This window comes from Apteryx mantelli, chromosome 6 (genome assembly GCF_036417845.1).
Source record: "Apteryx mantelli isolate bAptMan1 chromosome 6, bAptMan1.hap1, whole genome shotgun sequence".
NCBI lineage: Eukaryota > Metazoa > Chordata > Aves > Apterygiformes > Apterygidae > Apteryx > Apteryx mantelli.
The window spans coordinates 36,471,609-36,489,942 of record NC_089983.1 but is presented as its reverse complement, the minus strand read 5'-3'; the positions used below and the strand labels follow the sequence as shown (position 1 = coordinate 36,489,942).

Here is an 18,334-nt window from a genome sequence, read left to right as displayed (position 1 = left end):
TTGTGTGGGGGAATGTGGAGGAAGAAGAAGAAGTGTTAGGGGATGAATACAATTTTCCAAATTGCTTAAAAGAATATATATAAAAAAACCTTTGGGATCACTGGCTTTTATTTTCCTGTGGCAACTTCTAAACATCATAGACATATAATGAATGTCTGAACATTAAGAATTTATGTGTGCTGCCTTAGATGAGCATAATTCTCAACTATTATTAATGAGGAACTATAAAACACATTTCAAGCTTTATGCCTAAATTACATGCGGTTTCCAAAAAAACCATAAATACATCTGTCTGTTGGTATCTACAGAGAATTATATAACATGCTTTCATAACATAGTCACTGAGGCAGAGAAACTCATCCCATTTGAGAAAAGATCTTACAAGGAACATTTTCTACAGAGTAATTCTTTCCCTGCTCTGTTTTCTAAAATATTTATAGGTGCCTCCAGTCTAGTTAGGAAATGGAAAAAAAAGAGTTTTTAAAACTGGTATCATTATTTACAACATGACTTGTTCTTAATTTTCAGTCTCCCCTGAGAAACAGAGCCAGCGTTTCAATTTATAGTAATTCATTTGTTGTTTAAGAATGAATATAGCTTTACAATAGTAAAATGGATTATTGTTTTATCTTCCCTTCCATACGCGTTAAATCTCTTTCTAGCTACAGGGGAGTAATTTACTCGTTTCACTTCTGGAAATTCCAGTTCTGCTTTTTAGATCACAAATTATAGCTCCAGTCTCAGATGATACAAATTGGTATAGGCAGTGATACTTTCATCTGTGGTAAAAGAACTTTGCAAAATTCCATTTTTATCAGGCTGGAGATAAGTAGTAGCATGGGGTTTTTTTTGGACCAGCATACCTGGTAAAGTCAGCTGGGTGTTGAACTGTCACGCATCGTTTAGAGGAACTTGTTGAGGGAACCATCAGATTCAGTTCTCACTTCCACCGAAAGCTATGGCAGCTATGGAATAGCTGACTCCGATATGAAGGAGCGTGGAGGAGGGACCAGTGTGGGTAAGAGAACTAAAGGAGAAGCTTTCATTTGGGGTGTATATATATTACCTAGAGCACCCAGAGAGTTGCTGCACTTGAAGTACTGGGAGATGATGGCAAAGATGGGCTACTTGAGGATGTTTTGCACAGATGGAGTTTATTGTGGTTGACCTGGTCACAAAAACACCACTCAGGAGCAGCTAATATCTGTGCACACTCTCAGGACTACAAAGGCAAGCTATTGAAAGGAAAATCTAGAAATCAGAGGCAATTGGTTACAGAGGTCTGTTGCAATTCTGGTGCAGTGTGGAGTTATGTAACAACATGAATTTCAAGGTTTTCACCAGAAAATTTAAAGACCATGGGATTATTTTCCATGGTTTTGCCTAGATTTTTCTTCTGCATACTAAACCCCTCACCATTGAAAGAGTTATTCAAAATAATGTTTTGGCAAAAGAGAGTAAGTTTTTCTCGTTTTTTATCAGACAAAAACCAATAGACAACTCTGCTTCCATTCAGTGACAGGCGATTATAACACATTTATAAACTGTTTAGTGGAACTGGCAACATAAACAACCTGAGAGGTCAAAGTCCTCAAAGCCAGCATGCAGTATGTCTACACCGCAGTGCTGAAGGGTAACACAGGCACGCCTGAGCTAGGTCAACATCTGTATGAGCAGCTAAGGGTACAACATTAGTTATTATTTCTCTTGTCACAATACATCACTCAACCGTAAAAGTATATGAAATTCCCTGCAATTTGCAGGAACAGGAAACAAAATTTCTAAGAGCTCAAAGGGGGTGGCAGCATCTTAAAATCGACAGAGGCAAATGATATTAAGATCACAAGTGAACCAGCTGTCAAGGACTGCAAGAAAGAAATACACCTTTCAAAAAATGATGCCAAATGGCAAATTCAAAAACAATATTAAATTGTTTTTTGCACATAACAGGAAGGTTTTTAAGCACGATGCATATTTTTCAGTTAGTCAAAGGCATTTTTTGCTGCAAAACCAAGCAGACTAAAACCAGTAAAACAGAAAAGAAGTTTGAGCTGTTGCAGTCTCTGACTAGTAAGGACCACAGAAGCAAGTAGCTAGTGCAAGTGAAGGTGCAAGTAGCAAGTGGTAGCTTAAAAAGTTCACGAATCCTGTTGGGAAGAGATGAAGCAGCTTGCAAGGCAAGTCAGCAGGCAGTGCAGGCAATCAGAGTAGCACAGCAAAGGGAAACGAAAAGAAACAAACACCGTCATTCCCATTGGAAAATTATTTCTGCAAATGATACAAACAAAGTTACCAGGGGCTAGTAGGTCTGTCCTAGACTACTAGACAGCTACTATGGCAAAATTGTTTGGATATTGCATATCCTTTTTTCATGTTCCCTCCGCAAGAACTGCCCAAACTGTGAACCTTGGGTCGGGCTCACAGTGTCTTATGATTTCTAAATACAGTGTAACTCTTAGTCATCCTAATTAGCTCTGATATTTCACATGACATCTGCAGCAGAAATAGCTTGGCCACACACAAAGGAGGACACAACTTCACCTGTTATTCGTTTATACTGGAAGTAGCCATTAACACCTTGACTAAATTTAAACATGAACGTTCCTGCAGACCAAAGTGGCAAGTGATTCTGAGTAACTTGATTTGCACTGGAAAAGGGCCCAATTTCTACAAGATAGCTGTTCAACAACAAAAAACCTATTCTCTAGGAAGCATGATTTGGGGAATAATTCTCTTTTAAAAACTTAGGCCCATTACACTTACTTCCTGCAGTATATGGAAAGCTTGCAGTTATTTTATTAGAGGGAGCTCTCACTATAGCAAGTACTGCACGAGCACATACTAACACAAATAGACCTGGCAGTAAGGAGGACACGAAGACTATGGTGGAGGGAAATAAACACACATCTGGGCTGGCTGAAATGTTTTCTATACAGCATTTTTGGACACAAAAACTGAATTTTTAAACAGCATCCCTTCTCTCAGTGTTAGAGATTGGAATGTATCATGGCAAATTTAGTCTGACCAAGGAGAGCGACTCCCAACTGCAGAGATGTTTTAGATTTGGAATATTTCAATTTTTGGCTGTCAGGTTTTGAGTTTGGCATATCTAAAAAAAAATACAGTTTTTCTAGATGGGAAAGAAGTACTGATTTCTAGCCAAATTGTAATTGTTTTCTCCACTTTGCAGATCTGGCAGACTGAGCAGCTTTAATATACTCGCTTTAGCTAAACAAACTGGGATATTCATAGTGAGAAAGAAGCCCAGCAAAACATCCACAAGCCATTTTTCAGCTCCTGCAGATTTAATTTGTCTAACATCAATTCCTAGAGAATGCCTATATTATTTTTCTCTGTTCTTAATAGTCTAGTTTCGATAACAACCAAATTCAGCTGCGCTCTCTTTTTCTTGAAAGTGCTCTCTTTATTCTGAGCTCTTAATTACGTCTTCCTACATTAGCATTCATCTACTTCACAGTGCATTCTGTCTTTCGGTTAAATACATTTCCAGCTAGGATGAATGAGAAATCAAGGAGGAACTGGTGCATGTGTGGATGGCAGGTTGTCTGCAACTTAATCATTTTTATATTAATGTGATGACACCTGCTACATGAAGCTTTTAATGGGCAAGAGCACTTAACAGTTGTAGGATATGGCCCACATATTTGTCTCGGTGTCTGCTGCTTGCTAGGAATTGCATTTCCGCATAGTGGAGATGCCTGCAGTTGTTTTAATGGTGCCCATGATTACTGTATATAGCAGTATTCGCTCTGGAATGGATTTTGTGCATTTTTTCCTTTAATGAAAGTTGCCTGTGATTCAGTCAGAAAGTGATGATTTGATTCACACTTTTAAATTCACTTCTTCCACCCAAGCCACACTTTGTCACCATGCTTGTTTCACAGCTGCTATGGCCAAGGGCAAAGAGAAAGCAGCAGGCTCGGTTCCCAACATCAGCTTCTCCCAACACCGCCAGCTTCCCCTGCTCCATAGCTTAGCAGACAGCTGTCTCACCATCTTACCCGTCACATTCAGGAAACGTGAAAAGGGGTGATAAGAGTGCTCTAGTGTGTTAAAATGTGCTGCTTTGCAAATTACCTCTACGCTTCAACCGAAGTTGTATTACACCCTTTGTGGCAATACCCTGGGGGTCATTCATTACACCTATGCAACCTGTCTGGAGATTTCTCTCTTGGAAGCCGCCTCTGCAGCTGCTTCTTCCTGTAAACTACAAGAGGAGCCAGCTCCCCATAGCAGCTCTCTTCAGCTGCAGCATTTGGGTATTTGAACATTTCCTTCCAAAGGAGGGCAGTGGCAGAGATTCCATATTCACATCATCATCAATCAGAAATAACTTTAAATAAGATGATTTCTACAGTTTGTCTTTCTTTTAGAAAACTGTCTAGCTCTCAGACTTACTCTATTTCTGATAGCTTTCCATTAATGACCATTAAATCATCCGAAGGCATCTCCACAATGTGGAACTGCAATTCTTAGGATGGAGAAACAAACATGTAAGCCATATCCTGCACTCCTGCATGCCAGGGGAAACTCTGAGCAAAGCACCTGGGTGGCTCCTGTCTCTTGCTGCATTATCCACTAAAACTTCATCTAGCAGCAAGCATTACATTACTCACTGTGTATAAATTTAAACTAGCAGCTCATTTTGGTCATTTGCTACTGATACTTCATGCTTTAATTACTTCACTGTATCAGACAGAAAGACAGCTTCATTTTTGTAGGCAATATCTATTTTTGCGAGAGTTCATTACTTCATTCACACCTTGGCTTCTACATTTTTGTGGTTTAGAATTCTTATATCCATTTCTCCTAGCGATACCCTTTGCTTAACATTTTTGTTGCTTTTCTACGCAAAAAAGTTGTATGAAGTCTGCCTCATCAGAGCATTGTAAGAGAACCCAGTTGCCACTAAAACAATTTTTCTGAAATCCTCAGAGTTTCAACTGCAGAGCTGACGGAGATTTCTCTACAACTCTATTCACCAGCTGATTCACCTGGATTCTTATGGGCTACCTCATTGACTTTTCCTCATCGGGCACTTCTTAGCACAGAAGAGCATGATCTCAACCAACATTTCCACGTTTAATTCTGGGGTGCTTATTTTCATCATACTCTCAAAACTAGACCCTATTCTATCACCAGTATGTGGAATTTCTATCTGATTTCATCAAAAGTTTCACCCACAGAAAAACATTTGCAATATTATAAGATTTTGTGTGAGTATTTTCATGGTCATATATTCGAACCGTGATGTTCTTGCTTTCCAAACAGCATGGCTGATCTTGCAAGAAACAATTACCTGGCAACATATACATGTTAAAAACCTTTTGCAGGGCAACCCACACCTTCCCAAAGTTCACGGAAATCTTGATTAGCAGTTTTGATTTGGACTCCCAATTCCCTTATAAAGATGGTATTCACATGCTTCCAGATTTAACACGGTTGGCTACAGAATAGGAGCTTGACTATACAGAGATCAAGATATACAAGCACTGCCCTTGCAAGAACCTCTCTTTGGAAGACAAGGGCATATGCCTTAAAACAACCAGCCAACCCTCCCTTTATTGACACTGATATGCCACAGCAAGTTAAAAGAAGGGTAAATGGGACACAGCATTTACAGAACTGGGGAGCTTTTTGGAGAATCCAGCTGTAAGGGCAAAACAGAGTGCACAGCTGCAAAATCCATTAGCATCACTCGGGCTTTACAATCTGAGAATGTTAAATAACAGCACTGGCTGCCGGCACCTTGATGAAAACCAGCAGTAAAGAGTGGCAAGAGGCAAGCAGATTTCTTTCATTTCATTTTGTTTAAACTGCTACTGCTGTAAATCTGAAAGAACTCTCTTTCCTCTCTGCACTCTTTATGTAGTAGCAGCTACTTAAACCACATAAAGAAAGTGGGCCAAGATTTCTTCCATAACATTTCATGGAGTTCAGAGCTGTCTGAAGGAGTAACACGGGATGAATCAAACTCACAGACTATATAAAACAGGAGTTATATTCCAACCTTGAGCCACTACATCATTCAACAGAGCAAACCTCTATCCTGACCTTTTATGTTGAATTTATCTGGGAGAGAAAAGTTAAATAAAATTAGGCTGCAGGCTTTCAAAGCTTCAGGCTAAAAGTCTCCTTTTATTTCACGGACTAGGAGGTTTTGTCAAACTCTTTCACAAAGGTCACAAGAACAATAATCTTACCTTTTAGCTGCTTTCTGGCTGTGGGATGTATGCCATGACTTGGTGCTTCAAGCACAACTGCAAATGATAAGTGGTGGTCCAGAAAACCAGCCATGACACAGATTACTTCAGCAGAAGACCAAACAACTTTTATATAAGACTTTAGCGATGTAAAGCAACACTAGCGCTTTGGCAGCCAGCATATCAGCCTCATCACTATGTGATTCAAAGGGCAAACAGAATTCAGTGATGCTTTGAGCAAACACAGGCACAACAGTATTATGATGGTAGATGAAGAAGGGACATAATCAGGGCAGAGAGGACACTCAGTACCTCTGTGACTGAGAAGATACAAAATAATACAACAGTTTTCTGTAAGAATGACAACAGAGGTCAGAAAAGAAAAACTGTTCAGATGTTACTGGGAAGTGGTACAGCTATTATAGAAAAGTAAAGAGAAGAAACTACAAAGTTTGAAAGCTGTGATCTTGGAGAGCACATAAAAGCTCCAAGGTGAGGCTGTAGTGGTAAGTCTACTGCTTGTGCTTCAAAAGACCATTCCACAAGATTACTGATCTTGGGCAAAGCTTGTCTCTTGCAGCTAGTCTGAAACAGGAGAATGACATCCTTCAGCAACTCCAGATGGCAGACCTCACCAATTTCTGCACCAAATGACAGACATACTTCTTTGACCTTGCCTTCTTCAACATAAAAGTTGACATACATCAGCATGTATTTTTAAACAAAACAAAAACCCTACCAAAGCAAACATAAAACCCTCTCCTGAACATGTTTATCCCACTTGTAAGAAAACAACCAACCCATGACAGATGTTAGTCATGCTGCCTACTGCCACTGCTGGGAAACATTCAGGATATACACACACTGCAGTCGCAGTGCAGTGTGGAGAGACCTGAACTAGATTTAAACCAAATGACTCAGGTACTGGTAGTAATCTAGGTGCAGTGGTATGAATTGCATAACTAATTTGCCCTATTGAGGGACGGTGACTATAGCATAAGACCTTACACAGTGTAAGAACTTACACAGAACAAAAACATTGTACCTTGGAATTAATACACCAGTATGGTACAGACTGTCTATAATCTTTAAAGCATTTGGGTTGTACCATAGGAGGAATGGCAAATATACACACAAACACTCCATTTTAAATGATAATTTTGCCAAAACTCTGTGTTGGACATTACCTTTTCCATTTTCCAGACTGGAACTGACAGGAAAACAGAGCAGAGCAACAGAACATCCAGAGGAGCATCTGAGAAGTTCTCTTTCGGAGTGGTCTTGTGATTTAAGATGCACACAGAACAGAGGACTTCTGAAGCAAGTCTTTAATATTTTAAGAGAAAATTCTTTATTCACAGAATGTGCAATAACTCTTTCTAAACTATACGCAAAAAATAAAACCCCAAATTCAAATGAAGATACAGGGGAAAAAAAAAAAAAAAGCAGTGCAGCAGTGTTCCAAGAGAATACATAATTCACAAGTTTAAAATTCAATTGCTCCCTTCCTATGCCTGGAGCTCTCTTAAAATATTAACAATCAAATCTCTTCGGTAAGTGTAGGGGGTATGCTTTATTCTGAACCAGTGCCTTGGGAAAAGGTTACCGCTAGGGGCATATACTTTCACCCCTTGTTTGCCCATCAGAGTACGAAGAATCCTGTTGCGGGACAAGATTTTGTCATAAAATTCCACCCCACCTCTGGCATAGTCTTTGGAAATGGTAGCCACATTTCTGTCAGCCTTGCAATCTAAGTGATAGGTCACAGCATCATAAGAAACATAATAGCAGATTAGTCCAGTGGTGGCAATTATGAAGTTACAGATGCTGCGAAGTATCATGGGGCCAGGATATAAACCCAGAAGTATCTTTATACCTATCCCACCGAAATAGGTACCAGCTAAGCAAGTTGGAGCCACAGCTGCATTTACTAAAGGGCTGCTGTTTTGCAAATACACAATTTCTCTGGCAATAGCAAATTTCTGAGCTTCAGGTGAAAATGTCAGAGCTTCCCTCAAAGCAACACCTTCACTGCTCTCCCAGTCTACTTCCTTGCCATTGATCACGACAACGTGGTTGACTATTCCTTTTTTATCCTCAATTGTGCTATCAAAATTAGGAGGGATGCCCACCAAAGAGCCTGCAGGCAGCCATGGGATTCCAGCACTCACTGGGTGGAAGCCAGAAGCTGCGAAGGCTCGATAGGAGTTAGCGGATTTCACACCAGTATCTTGAAGAACGTCGTGAAAAACACCACAGAGCCTCTGGGAAAGCTCAGCTGGCTGCCCATCTGACCAGCACTCGTGTAACAGTTTGAACGTCTGCTCAGGAAACACATGATAGGAAAGGTTGGCACCGAACAGTCCCATGCAAGAAACAGCCAACAAAGTGGTCTTGCGCTTCTTAACCCACGCAGATGCTTTCTGCAGGAACTGCGCTCCCATAGCCAAATCCTAACCTGTTTACAACACAAAACCAGGAATTAAAGTATGCATAAATGGGTCTCCTGCCTCTGTAACATTTTAAAAACAAAACAAAACCCATGAGAAGCAGAGCACAATAACCAATGAAACATTCTGTCTTTTACATAAAGGAAACACAAAATATCTCTACAAAGAAAATGATACTCATTAATTCTTGGGCCTCAGAACATAGGATCATTGATACAAAGACTTAACTTCTCCCTCTTTTCTAGTAAATCAATTTATTGTAATAAAGGGAATAATGCCACCATATTTTCTCCTCACCCCAGCAATTAATATACATCTGTTATTTACCCAACATACTTACGTACCCCTTCCCAGCACAATCCTACTGTTGCATTCCATGAGAGACACAAACTGGAGATACTAAGGCCAGAAAGAGCCATGAATTAGGTTAATCTACTCTAACCTCCTCTACAGTACAGCTCCAAGAATTTTCCTCAGTTCCTCAATACTGACCTCAGTAGCTCAAGCTTGACTAAAATACAGTTTCCAAAATGGGATCATGTCTTGATCTGAAAATTTCAGGAGACAGAATTTGCCTTTGGAGCCTGTTCTAATGGTTAAACAACCTTATCATCTAAAAATATAGAGTGGTTTGTGTTGTTTCTAATTTATCAGATTTCAACTTCCAGGCAGTGGTTCTAGTTTAGTCAGAAAAAAAGTTATTTTCAAAAGGAAGTGTTCTTTAAATTGCAACTTCTAAAGATTTGTCTCTGAAATAATTTTTTTGACAAATAATACGTGCAATTCAGAGCAGAAACTGGAACAGAAATTGTTTCAGGGCAGAAGACTACTTTGTGACTGTTTAAATAAGTAGATAAGCATAAAAACTTTCAAACCTGCCAACTTCTTCAGTTCAAGAGTCCTGCTTCCCTTGGGGAGTATCAGTTCTTTTTATGGTCCAAGCCATAGGATGTGTTCTGCCCAGGAAAGCTCCAATCTCTTAAAAAATCCCCATGACTACAGAATTCTCACCTAAAATGATGCTACTATAAAGATATAAAAATGAATTAGGCACCTAAATCCCACAGACATCAATGACAGTTGTGTGCCCATGTTCCCATTTGCATCTTGCAATGTTTCTTCTCTCAGGGCTTTAACACATGAGCTTTGGAGAAACTTGCTGCAGCTGTTTAAGACATTACTATTTCCAGCTGTCCTTACAGGAAGCCGAGGTGGCAGAAGGGAAGCATGCTTTGATTCAACAACCAAGGTCTTAGTGTGGAGTACCATCAAAGGTGGGTTTCAGCTATGCTGTTGGGCTTTGTACTGCAGCAGCTGAAGCACAGACATATGTTCTTTCCTTGCACTTATGCTGAACAACAACCTCCCACAGAAGGGTAGAGTGGACAACTGGGGGCTGTAACATGCCAGGATACACCAGTCACGATCAACAGCAAATGAGTATTAACCACAGAGAAACAAAAAAGGATTAAATTAAAGGTGATGTTTTAATGATATGTTATTACTATTCCAACAAAGCTCTTTCAGACTGTAAATTCACCAGGGGAAGAATAATCTTGTTTAATGTTTGTACTGCTCTGCACACATACAGAGTGCTTAATAATAACATACAAAGTGCTTAATAAAAACAATGATGCATATAAGTATACAATGGTATGATATATATTTCTTAGTATGATACGTGATGGCATGCTTACATTCTGCTGAAGACTGGAGGTGGTGATTTGCTTGACAAAATTATTTAAGTTAAAAAAAAGAAACAAGCTAAGGAGCCTAGAGCTTGGAGGAAACCCAATTTTGGGAGAAAACATCCTTGGTAATGGAGCTAAAAAACACAAAACCATAATAATACGGAGTGCTACACATGGCCAGCAACCCCGCATGCCACCAAGCACCCCTGGGCAGGCTGCAGCAGGCAGCCTCCAGGGCAGCGGGGTGAGCAGCAGGAAGGCAGCCCAGGAAGCGCTGTGTTTACCTACACACCTCTCCCAAACAGCCCTAACATCGGGACCCACCTCCATGGCACAGTGCATAAACACCTGCTTCCCAGCACAACTGAGTGTTTTTTCCTGGTTCAGTCAGAAAAATTGTAACAGTTGCCCCAGTCCTTAAGTGGCTTTTTATTTATTTATTTATTTTAAATACTTTGTTCATGTATGGTCTCAAACCTTTCTGGATAGACCCCTCACGGCCCATGCTATATCCTCAACAGGATTAAGTGCTATGATCATGTCACATACCTATTGCAAGAATAAGCAGGAAATACCATCAGAGAATCACTTCATTTTCTCATGATAGTCAATACTCATGAAAAAAACAAAGAAAAGAGAAAAGAAAACTAGTCTCAGTACAGCGGTTTAGCCCTAGTGTTTTCAAATTTTCCCCCAAGTTCAGCCCAGGTTCTCAGCTCATGTACAATCACTTTGAACCCCCTACTGCACGTGACACCTTTATTTTTATTCATAAGCCTTGTGCAGTTTACTCACAAACCTATAAGGTAAGGTTTATGGACCATATCCTGCAAACTTGAATAGCAAGAGCTCAAAACCAGCCTGGTTTTGCCCCTACCATTTGAATAAGTTTTTTTTTTTCTTTTCCTCTCTAACTGAGCAGACTGAGTGAAATAGCGTAAGAGCTTTTGGTGGGCGTTTGCTATTTTTGGCTCGTGCCAACAGCAAAATGGCTTTAAAAATTAGCATTTCCCTTGCAGGGCCCTGCCTCGCTTCCCAGAAGGAAACCACCCCGGGACACTCTCTGATTTAAAACAAAATATCCTCGACCCCCCCCCCCCCCCCGCACACACACACACACGACGGGGCACCAGGCTTGCAGAGAGCCGACACCAAGCGCCCTCTCAGCTTAAAACGTTAAATTATAAATCAGGGGACGCGAGGGGGGAGAGGGAGGGGATGCGCCGGCCCCCCGGGTTCAGGATTAAAAATAAAACTGGATAAAAAGCCGGCACCTACCGAGGCTGCCGCCGCGGCCCGGCCGAGCGGAGGCTGCCGGAAAGCGGCGCCAAGGGGCGGGACGGGGCGGCGACGGCCGCGCCGCGACATGGCGGCCGCTGCGCCACCGGGGGGGGGGGCCAAGCCGGCCCGGCCCGGCCCGGCGCTCAGGGGGCTCCTCGCCGCCGTCCGTCTCCTTTTAACGGAGAGTTTCGCCGGGTCTCGACCGCTGCCCGCGGCCTCTGCCCGCCCCCGCAAACGGGGCGTTTCAGGAGCCGCAGGGCCCCGCGAAGCGCCTGCCGCGGCGGCTGCCTCCTGCTCCCTGGCGCTGCCCGGGCTCGGCGGCGCCCGGGCTGTTTCGCCGGCTGGATTTCCGTGAGGAGGGAATGAATTTCCGAGGATTTATTCCGTGTCCTTGCATTCCAGTGCTACAACTCCGAATGTTTTTCCTGCAAAATACCTTACGTGTATATTTTATTAACGCAGCCCTTCCACTATAGCGCAGGAACGCCTAGCGGGAATGCGCTAAGTGGCGCACCTAACATCCACCACCTATGATTTGTTTTCTCTGACATCCTTACTAGGAGGAGAATAACACATGTGGTGATTATTTTGGTTTTTTTCTAAGTTGTGATTTGCTCAAAGCAGAAGACGGCCAGTATAGTTTCTCCATGCTCCTACATGAATTTATTTCCGTGGCCCTGGAAACTCGGAGAAAGCCCCTGAAAAGGTCTGCTGGTGTGGTAGGAAGTTCTGTTTGCTGAGAGGTAGAGGGTGGTGGGGTCACAGAGCAGCCCAGTCCTTTGAATACCTTCAATACCTTCACCCAACTTGGGCATTTCATGCAAAAAAAAAAAAAAAGAAAAGGGAATAGCTTTTGGCCAGCTTAGCTCCCTGAACTGTGTGACTGCACAAGCTCCAAGGTCTGCCGGAGGAAGGAGGCATGTACCTTGGCTGAAACTGCCATGAGAAAATGTGATTTCAAAGTAAGGTTTGGAATCAGACTGTCCCAAAGTCCATGCAGGAGCCTTTACCTAATATTCGTTCCAGGATGATGTCTCATGCCCTGGGTCACCGGCTCCAGAACTGACTTGTAAAGCTTAGCAGCATTTCAGTAAGTAGCTTCAGTACCCTCCAGAATCTTTTTGGGGTAGCAGATACCAGCAGATTGGGTTTCCCTCGCCTGTTGGAAAGGTATGCATTGGTGCTTGACATTTTAAAATCTCTTTCTTCACACTAGGCATTCAGCAGATGATTTTCACAATCCAAATGGACATAACACTTTACAGTGGGTTGAGAGGCAGTGCAATAGAAATAAAAGGCAGCCATCGTTATGATTTATTTAGATTAATTCCAAGAGGTCTTTCTTTTAAATGTAGCAGCTACAGATTAAGGCATTTCTTATTGGTAAAGGTTCAGTTCTTGGACCTTTCAGCCTGCGATTTGCTTTCACATAAAAGGATTAAAATAGTAGACTGAATGCTTCAGAGTTTTATTCCAGATCTTCCTCCAGGACTTCTATGAAAGTATCTTGATCAAGATATCAATCCTACCTTTTTTTCCTGCTGGATTATCTCCTTCTTATCCTGTATATTTTAGAAATGCTAGTGCCAAATAGGCCTGGCTAGGTGTACCCAGCATCTCTCATGATTGTGAACAGAGGCTGTTAATGACAGCATTGGTCTTAACTTACAACAAACAAATTGCTAATCGCTAAGGAAACACACTCCTCTGTAAGAAGGTGTAGTTCAAGCCTTAGGTTATAGTACTATGCAATATGGCAAGACAAATTAATAGTTTGCTGCCACCCAAAGGGAAAAGTGGGAGAAAAGATCCCGCTTCCCCCACTCCTCTGTTTCCCTCTGAACCACTTACCTTTTACCAGAACTGGCATTCATCAGACTTTTTTGTGAGCTGCTTTTGACTCACTACCAGCAGAAAACATCCTAACAGAAAAAAAAATGGATCGTTTTCTACCAGATTAGTAGGATCATGGAAGAGTCTGAAAAGTGCCAGGGCTGTAACAAGGTGGGAGGCAGCCAGCGGAAAGGAGAGGGGAGCCTCACCGCAGAGAGCTGTTAGACGCATGGGGCCGCAGCCTTAGTGTGCAGCTTCATCATCTGCCAAAACTTACCATCCATGATGAGGTATTGACATTCATACTCCATACAGATGTACAAAGAAAAAGTGCACGCACATGATTATGGACTCCTTGAGACTAGACTACAAACAAACACACAGTGTGATGATGGATTTAGAAAGCCTGGCTCTTAACTCTGAGAGTCACTAAGACTTACATATGCTGAGAGAGGGTTGGATGGGTTTGTACAGCCTTGCTTTCTGAAAAGTGCTGCTGCAGTCTGTACCAGCTGGAGATGTCTAGAGACCTATTATTTTTATGTAAACGCTCATGAGACTGGCACAGCATTACCTTTGTACCATGGTTTCTCATGAATGCTTCATAATAAATAAGATCATTGAAAAGCAGAGACCCCAAATTTACTAAGCATCATGTTGGCATGATTCTGGTTTCCAGAAACAGCTGTTACAGAGTGGAAACCAGAAGTCTGAAGCGCACCCTTTTTCTGTTGCATAAGCACATCATTATAGTCAAAGATCTAGGGTTATAGATCACTTTTAAATTAGCCTGCTAGGTGGTGCTATAGGACATGCTCTAAGTTATTCAAAAATAAATTTCAATTCTGTTCGTTTCGTATGTTTTACGAGAAGAAAAAAATATAGGTGCCTGCCATCACCTGCTTCTCTAACTTACAATTTTTTGTATAAAACCTTGTTACTACATTAGCTAAAAGATTGATTTTTGTTAAAGTAAAAACTGAGGGTCATTGACTTCTATTTCTCTTAAAGAAGGTGTGCTGTCATGTTTCTGTTTTGCTTATGTGAACTCCAAATATGGTCAGTCAGAGAATATTCACCAGTCTGAAGTATACATGATTCTTCCTCCAACCCCTTCCCTCTCCATGGAGTCCATTTGTCTGACCCTTTACACAAGTTTTGCTCAGACCCAGCCTCTAGGCACTTGGACCTGCAACGGACATACTTTAGTTTCAGTGTGTGTGGGGGTAACATAAAGAGCTTTGCAATTCTGAACCAAAATCATGCAATTTTGTGTGTCCCAACCCCTTCTTTATGTAATTCAGTTTTTGCATGTGTCAGATGGAACAAACAGTGTGGGATTCTGGCACTAGTGAAGTATACTGTACGAGTCTATGATGAGAGTAACATTGATAGCAGTAAGAGAGAGATTATAAAGTCTACAAGGCAAGGATCATCTGCTAATTAACTATTGAAGCAATTTTGAAAAGCAAGGGACTGGATGGTGCCAACATTAGGGGTTTCTACAACAGCATTTGTAAAATAAAAGAGAAGGACATGCAGACAGAGAAGGACAGGCCTGATGAGTAACACAGGGAGCTTTGGAGGACAAAAAGATCCTAAAGTGAGAAGTGGTGGAAGATCTGAGGAAGATCTTGTCCATGAAGGAGGGTATGACATGTCAGCCTGTTTCTCACACAGCTACTGGGAACACTTCAATGTTGCTGATTGTATGCTTTGGTGGTGAGTGGTGAGCACATGGAGGAGGACTGCAAGGCCCTTAAGCAAAATATACGCATAGAAAGTACCTATATTAAGGTGACTCGCAATGACCCTTGCTGGAAGTACTTCCAGTTCAGCAGAAGAAGGCAGACTGCACCGAAAACTGATGTGTTAAGGGAACACTAAGATTGTTGACATATGTCAAAAGATCAAGCTTGTTCATACTTAAATGGTCATCGTACTGCACTGGAGGGGGAGAAAAGCTTGCAGCAAAATAGCTTTCCAGTTTGTCAGTCTGAGCAAGCTGCACATCTTAATGTTACAGCTAATAGCAAGGTGGCAGTGGGATTGAAATGTGCAGAAGGCTGAGCAAAAGCGCAAAGCTGCAGCTGTAGCAAATCTCAGCAATTTCAGTTGCTGAAAAGGGAAGATATCAGCCAATATTGATAATTCCTTGCACCTCCTTTCCACTCTGCTCCTTTTATAGTTCCATCCTAGATGATTTAGTGGAAACTCATAACTTACCTAGCAATAAGAAAAACCTCATTGCTATGAAGTGCTGGTCTAGGATTAAAAGAAATTTGTTTTGTAAAAAAACATTTTTCAGAAACCATTAATAATTTCATAATAAAAATTTTAGTGTTGAAGAGAATTTAGGATTTTGTGCTGCCCTCTCAAGGGGGTGATATATGGACAAAGATAGTAAAGGATAAACATGCAGAAACACAGTTGTGGGCGTGCAACAGGGAATTAAATCAACCTTGAAACCCCAGTATTCAAAGATGAGTAAAAAGATGGCTAGTTGTGTCGTTGGAATTGGCCGGTATATAGATCAAAGCAATCAAAGTACAACATGAGTTTTCAGAGGAGCTGGGAAGAGATTTTCTTCCCATGTATAAAAGCTCTGGATGGTCAGGGTCAAAAGCTAACACTGTTAAAGGCAGCAAAGAGACTGTGAAGCATTTGGCCAGCAACACAGCTTTGTGGGACTGACTTCTGTTTCTACTCAAGCATCCTTGACATTAAATTCTGAAGTATTCCTTTGCTGGTCCTCTTCTGCCTAGAACTCAAGCATGTTCTTTTGGTGACAAATGTCAGAAAAGGAAAACATGCAGGTGACCATGTTTTTAATCACTTAAGCCACTGCAATTTCACATTGTGGGTCCAATCACACAAGCCCCCTCAGCTCTGACTGGATTCACTAGAAGTTGGAAGGTCTATGATGCCACCTGGAGTCAGCATCCTGAGCAGTAATAGAAAAACTCCATCTCTCTAGCAGGACTTTTAAAGGGTAATAATCAAAAAAGACTTGATCTGAATGTATATTGCAATCATCTACTGAGGCCAACAGACACATAAATATGGGCACTCATGATAAATTTGAATACTGTCAGCAGAAATCTCAGAAGGAGAAAGAAGCAAAACCACTTAGAATTTCAGGGCAAATTAATCCATGCTGAAGTCCATGGTCTTGCAGCTAGTCTACTACCATTTAAAACTGACTCAGATCTATCCCCATTATGCAGACAGACTCTATACCATGTTACATTTTAAATTGCACTAGGGTCTGGTCATATTACAAACATCACTGTGCTACCATTTGGCTAAAACAAAGCAACACTCACAAGCATAAGTTCAGTTTCTAGCCTGGGATTTCTTGGCAGTGCATACCAGCCAAACTTGCTGTAACCAGGACAATTGTGCACTGTCTACAACTAGTATAGTCTTTATTTTCAAGAGCTGTGGTTCTGCAGTTAGCTAGCTGTAGTGAAAGGAAGGTAGCTATAGTGAATTAAAATGTCACATGTCATCATAACAAAGCTAATTAGTGCCATTTCCCTTCAGAAGCAGCCCAGCTTAGGAAGGAAAGGATGCCATGTCTTAGAGGCAATGCTGTAATAATTAACAGATTTAATCATAACTATTTAGCCTCTGTAACATTTACCCTTCCTGATGTCCGTACTACAAAGGTAATGATATTTGACAGCAGGCAGAAACTGGGGCTGTGTCACTAAGCCAGTCAGTCCAGGTAATCACCGAGCACTGCTCCATGGCGGAAGTATTTCACAAACACCATGACCTTCCAGGAGCTACTGCGTATAAGGATACATTTTCACTTCTCCTTAGTGCCTGTGGAAGGTATAAACAGAATACAGACTATTCAGGAAGGAGAGAGACAGGGAACAGAGACTATATGCACTGGGTCTTTGGACTCTGTTTTGTGTTGTGGAACAAAGCTTTCAAATGCTTATAATCCTGGCCCAGAGGTAGACTTGTTCCTGGCTCTTGCTGGCATGTCTGGGAGGCAGAGCATGCAAAGGATTTCTCTTTTGTGGTTTTACCATAAAAAGGATTATTATTAAATATTCCAATTAGATTGGATTTAGATAATTAGATATTGCATAGATAGAATGATACACAGGGACATACCTGGAACAAGACAACGCGTAGGTCTGGTGCAGAATTATCAATAGAAATAACTGGATTAAATGAAGGGGAAGAGGTCTGGTGCAGAGTTATCAATAGAAATAACTGGATTAAATGAAGGGGAAGTGCAAGCTGAATGATAAAGTGAGATCTACTTGCAATGTATTGAGTTAATGGAAACCCAAATAGTTTAAGACTTGCCTCATTCAGTATCATAAGCAAAGCTCACCTTTGTTGCAGATCCCCATCTGTACTGTCTAGAAAAAGGGAAGACATGAACTCACGTTGATAATAGTAGTGAAAAATACATCTATTAATGCAGGAATCATATTCTGTTGCCACTTAAAATCCAACTTTATGTTTCCCTACAGAGTGCCAGTTTGCTCAGTGTTACTTGGAAAGCTAGAAACTCCCAATCCTGACCTGTAGAGTTTCTAATTTAAAAATAAATTCTACCTAACTATGTATTTTTCCTCCCTCCAAGTCAGATCTCATTTTTTCACTGTCAGAATACCTTACCTAAAATACCAAAACTTAAGAAAAAGTCATCACGACAAGATGGGATCATTCAAAGCTGTGACTCCCAGCATTTTTTCTTGGGCAGTATGTTTAACTGGAGAGAAATGACACCTTCTGTGTGGGAGCTGATTCAAGCCTTATAAGAAGTCTGTAAAACAGAGAGCAGCCACAGTAAACCAAAGCTGTTTTCTATAAACCAATGCTCTGT

The 18,334-nt window shown here is 41.3% G+C and overlaps 1 protein-coding gene across 10 annotated transcripts in view; it reads right to left on the bottom strand.

The window, feature by feature from the left end:
- Nucleotides 1-7,537: 7,537 nt before the first annotated feature.
- Nucleotides 7,538-18,334, bottom strand: part of TMEM177 (transmembrane protein 177) — a 31,931-nt gene continuing 21,134 nt past the window's right edge. The window contains exons 1-4 of one of the 10 annotated variants that reach the window (XM_067299265.1): nucleotides 11,644-11,684; nucleotides 10,915-10,978; nucleotides 9,550-9,699; nucleotides 7,538-8,682 (exon numbers count right to left, since the gene is read on the bottom strand). In XM_067299265.1, coding sequence (XP_067155366.1) covers nucleotides 7,733-8,668 — 936 coding nt within the window. In that variant the 5' untranslated portion in view covers nucleotides 8,669-8,682; nucleotides 9,550-9,699; nucleotides 10,915-10,978; nucleotides 11,644-11,684 and the 3' untranslated portion in view covers nucleotides 7,538-7,732. The other 9 variants (XM_067299267.1, XM_067299269.1, XM_067299270.1 and 6 more) reach the window with 9 other exon arrangements.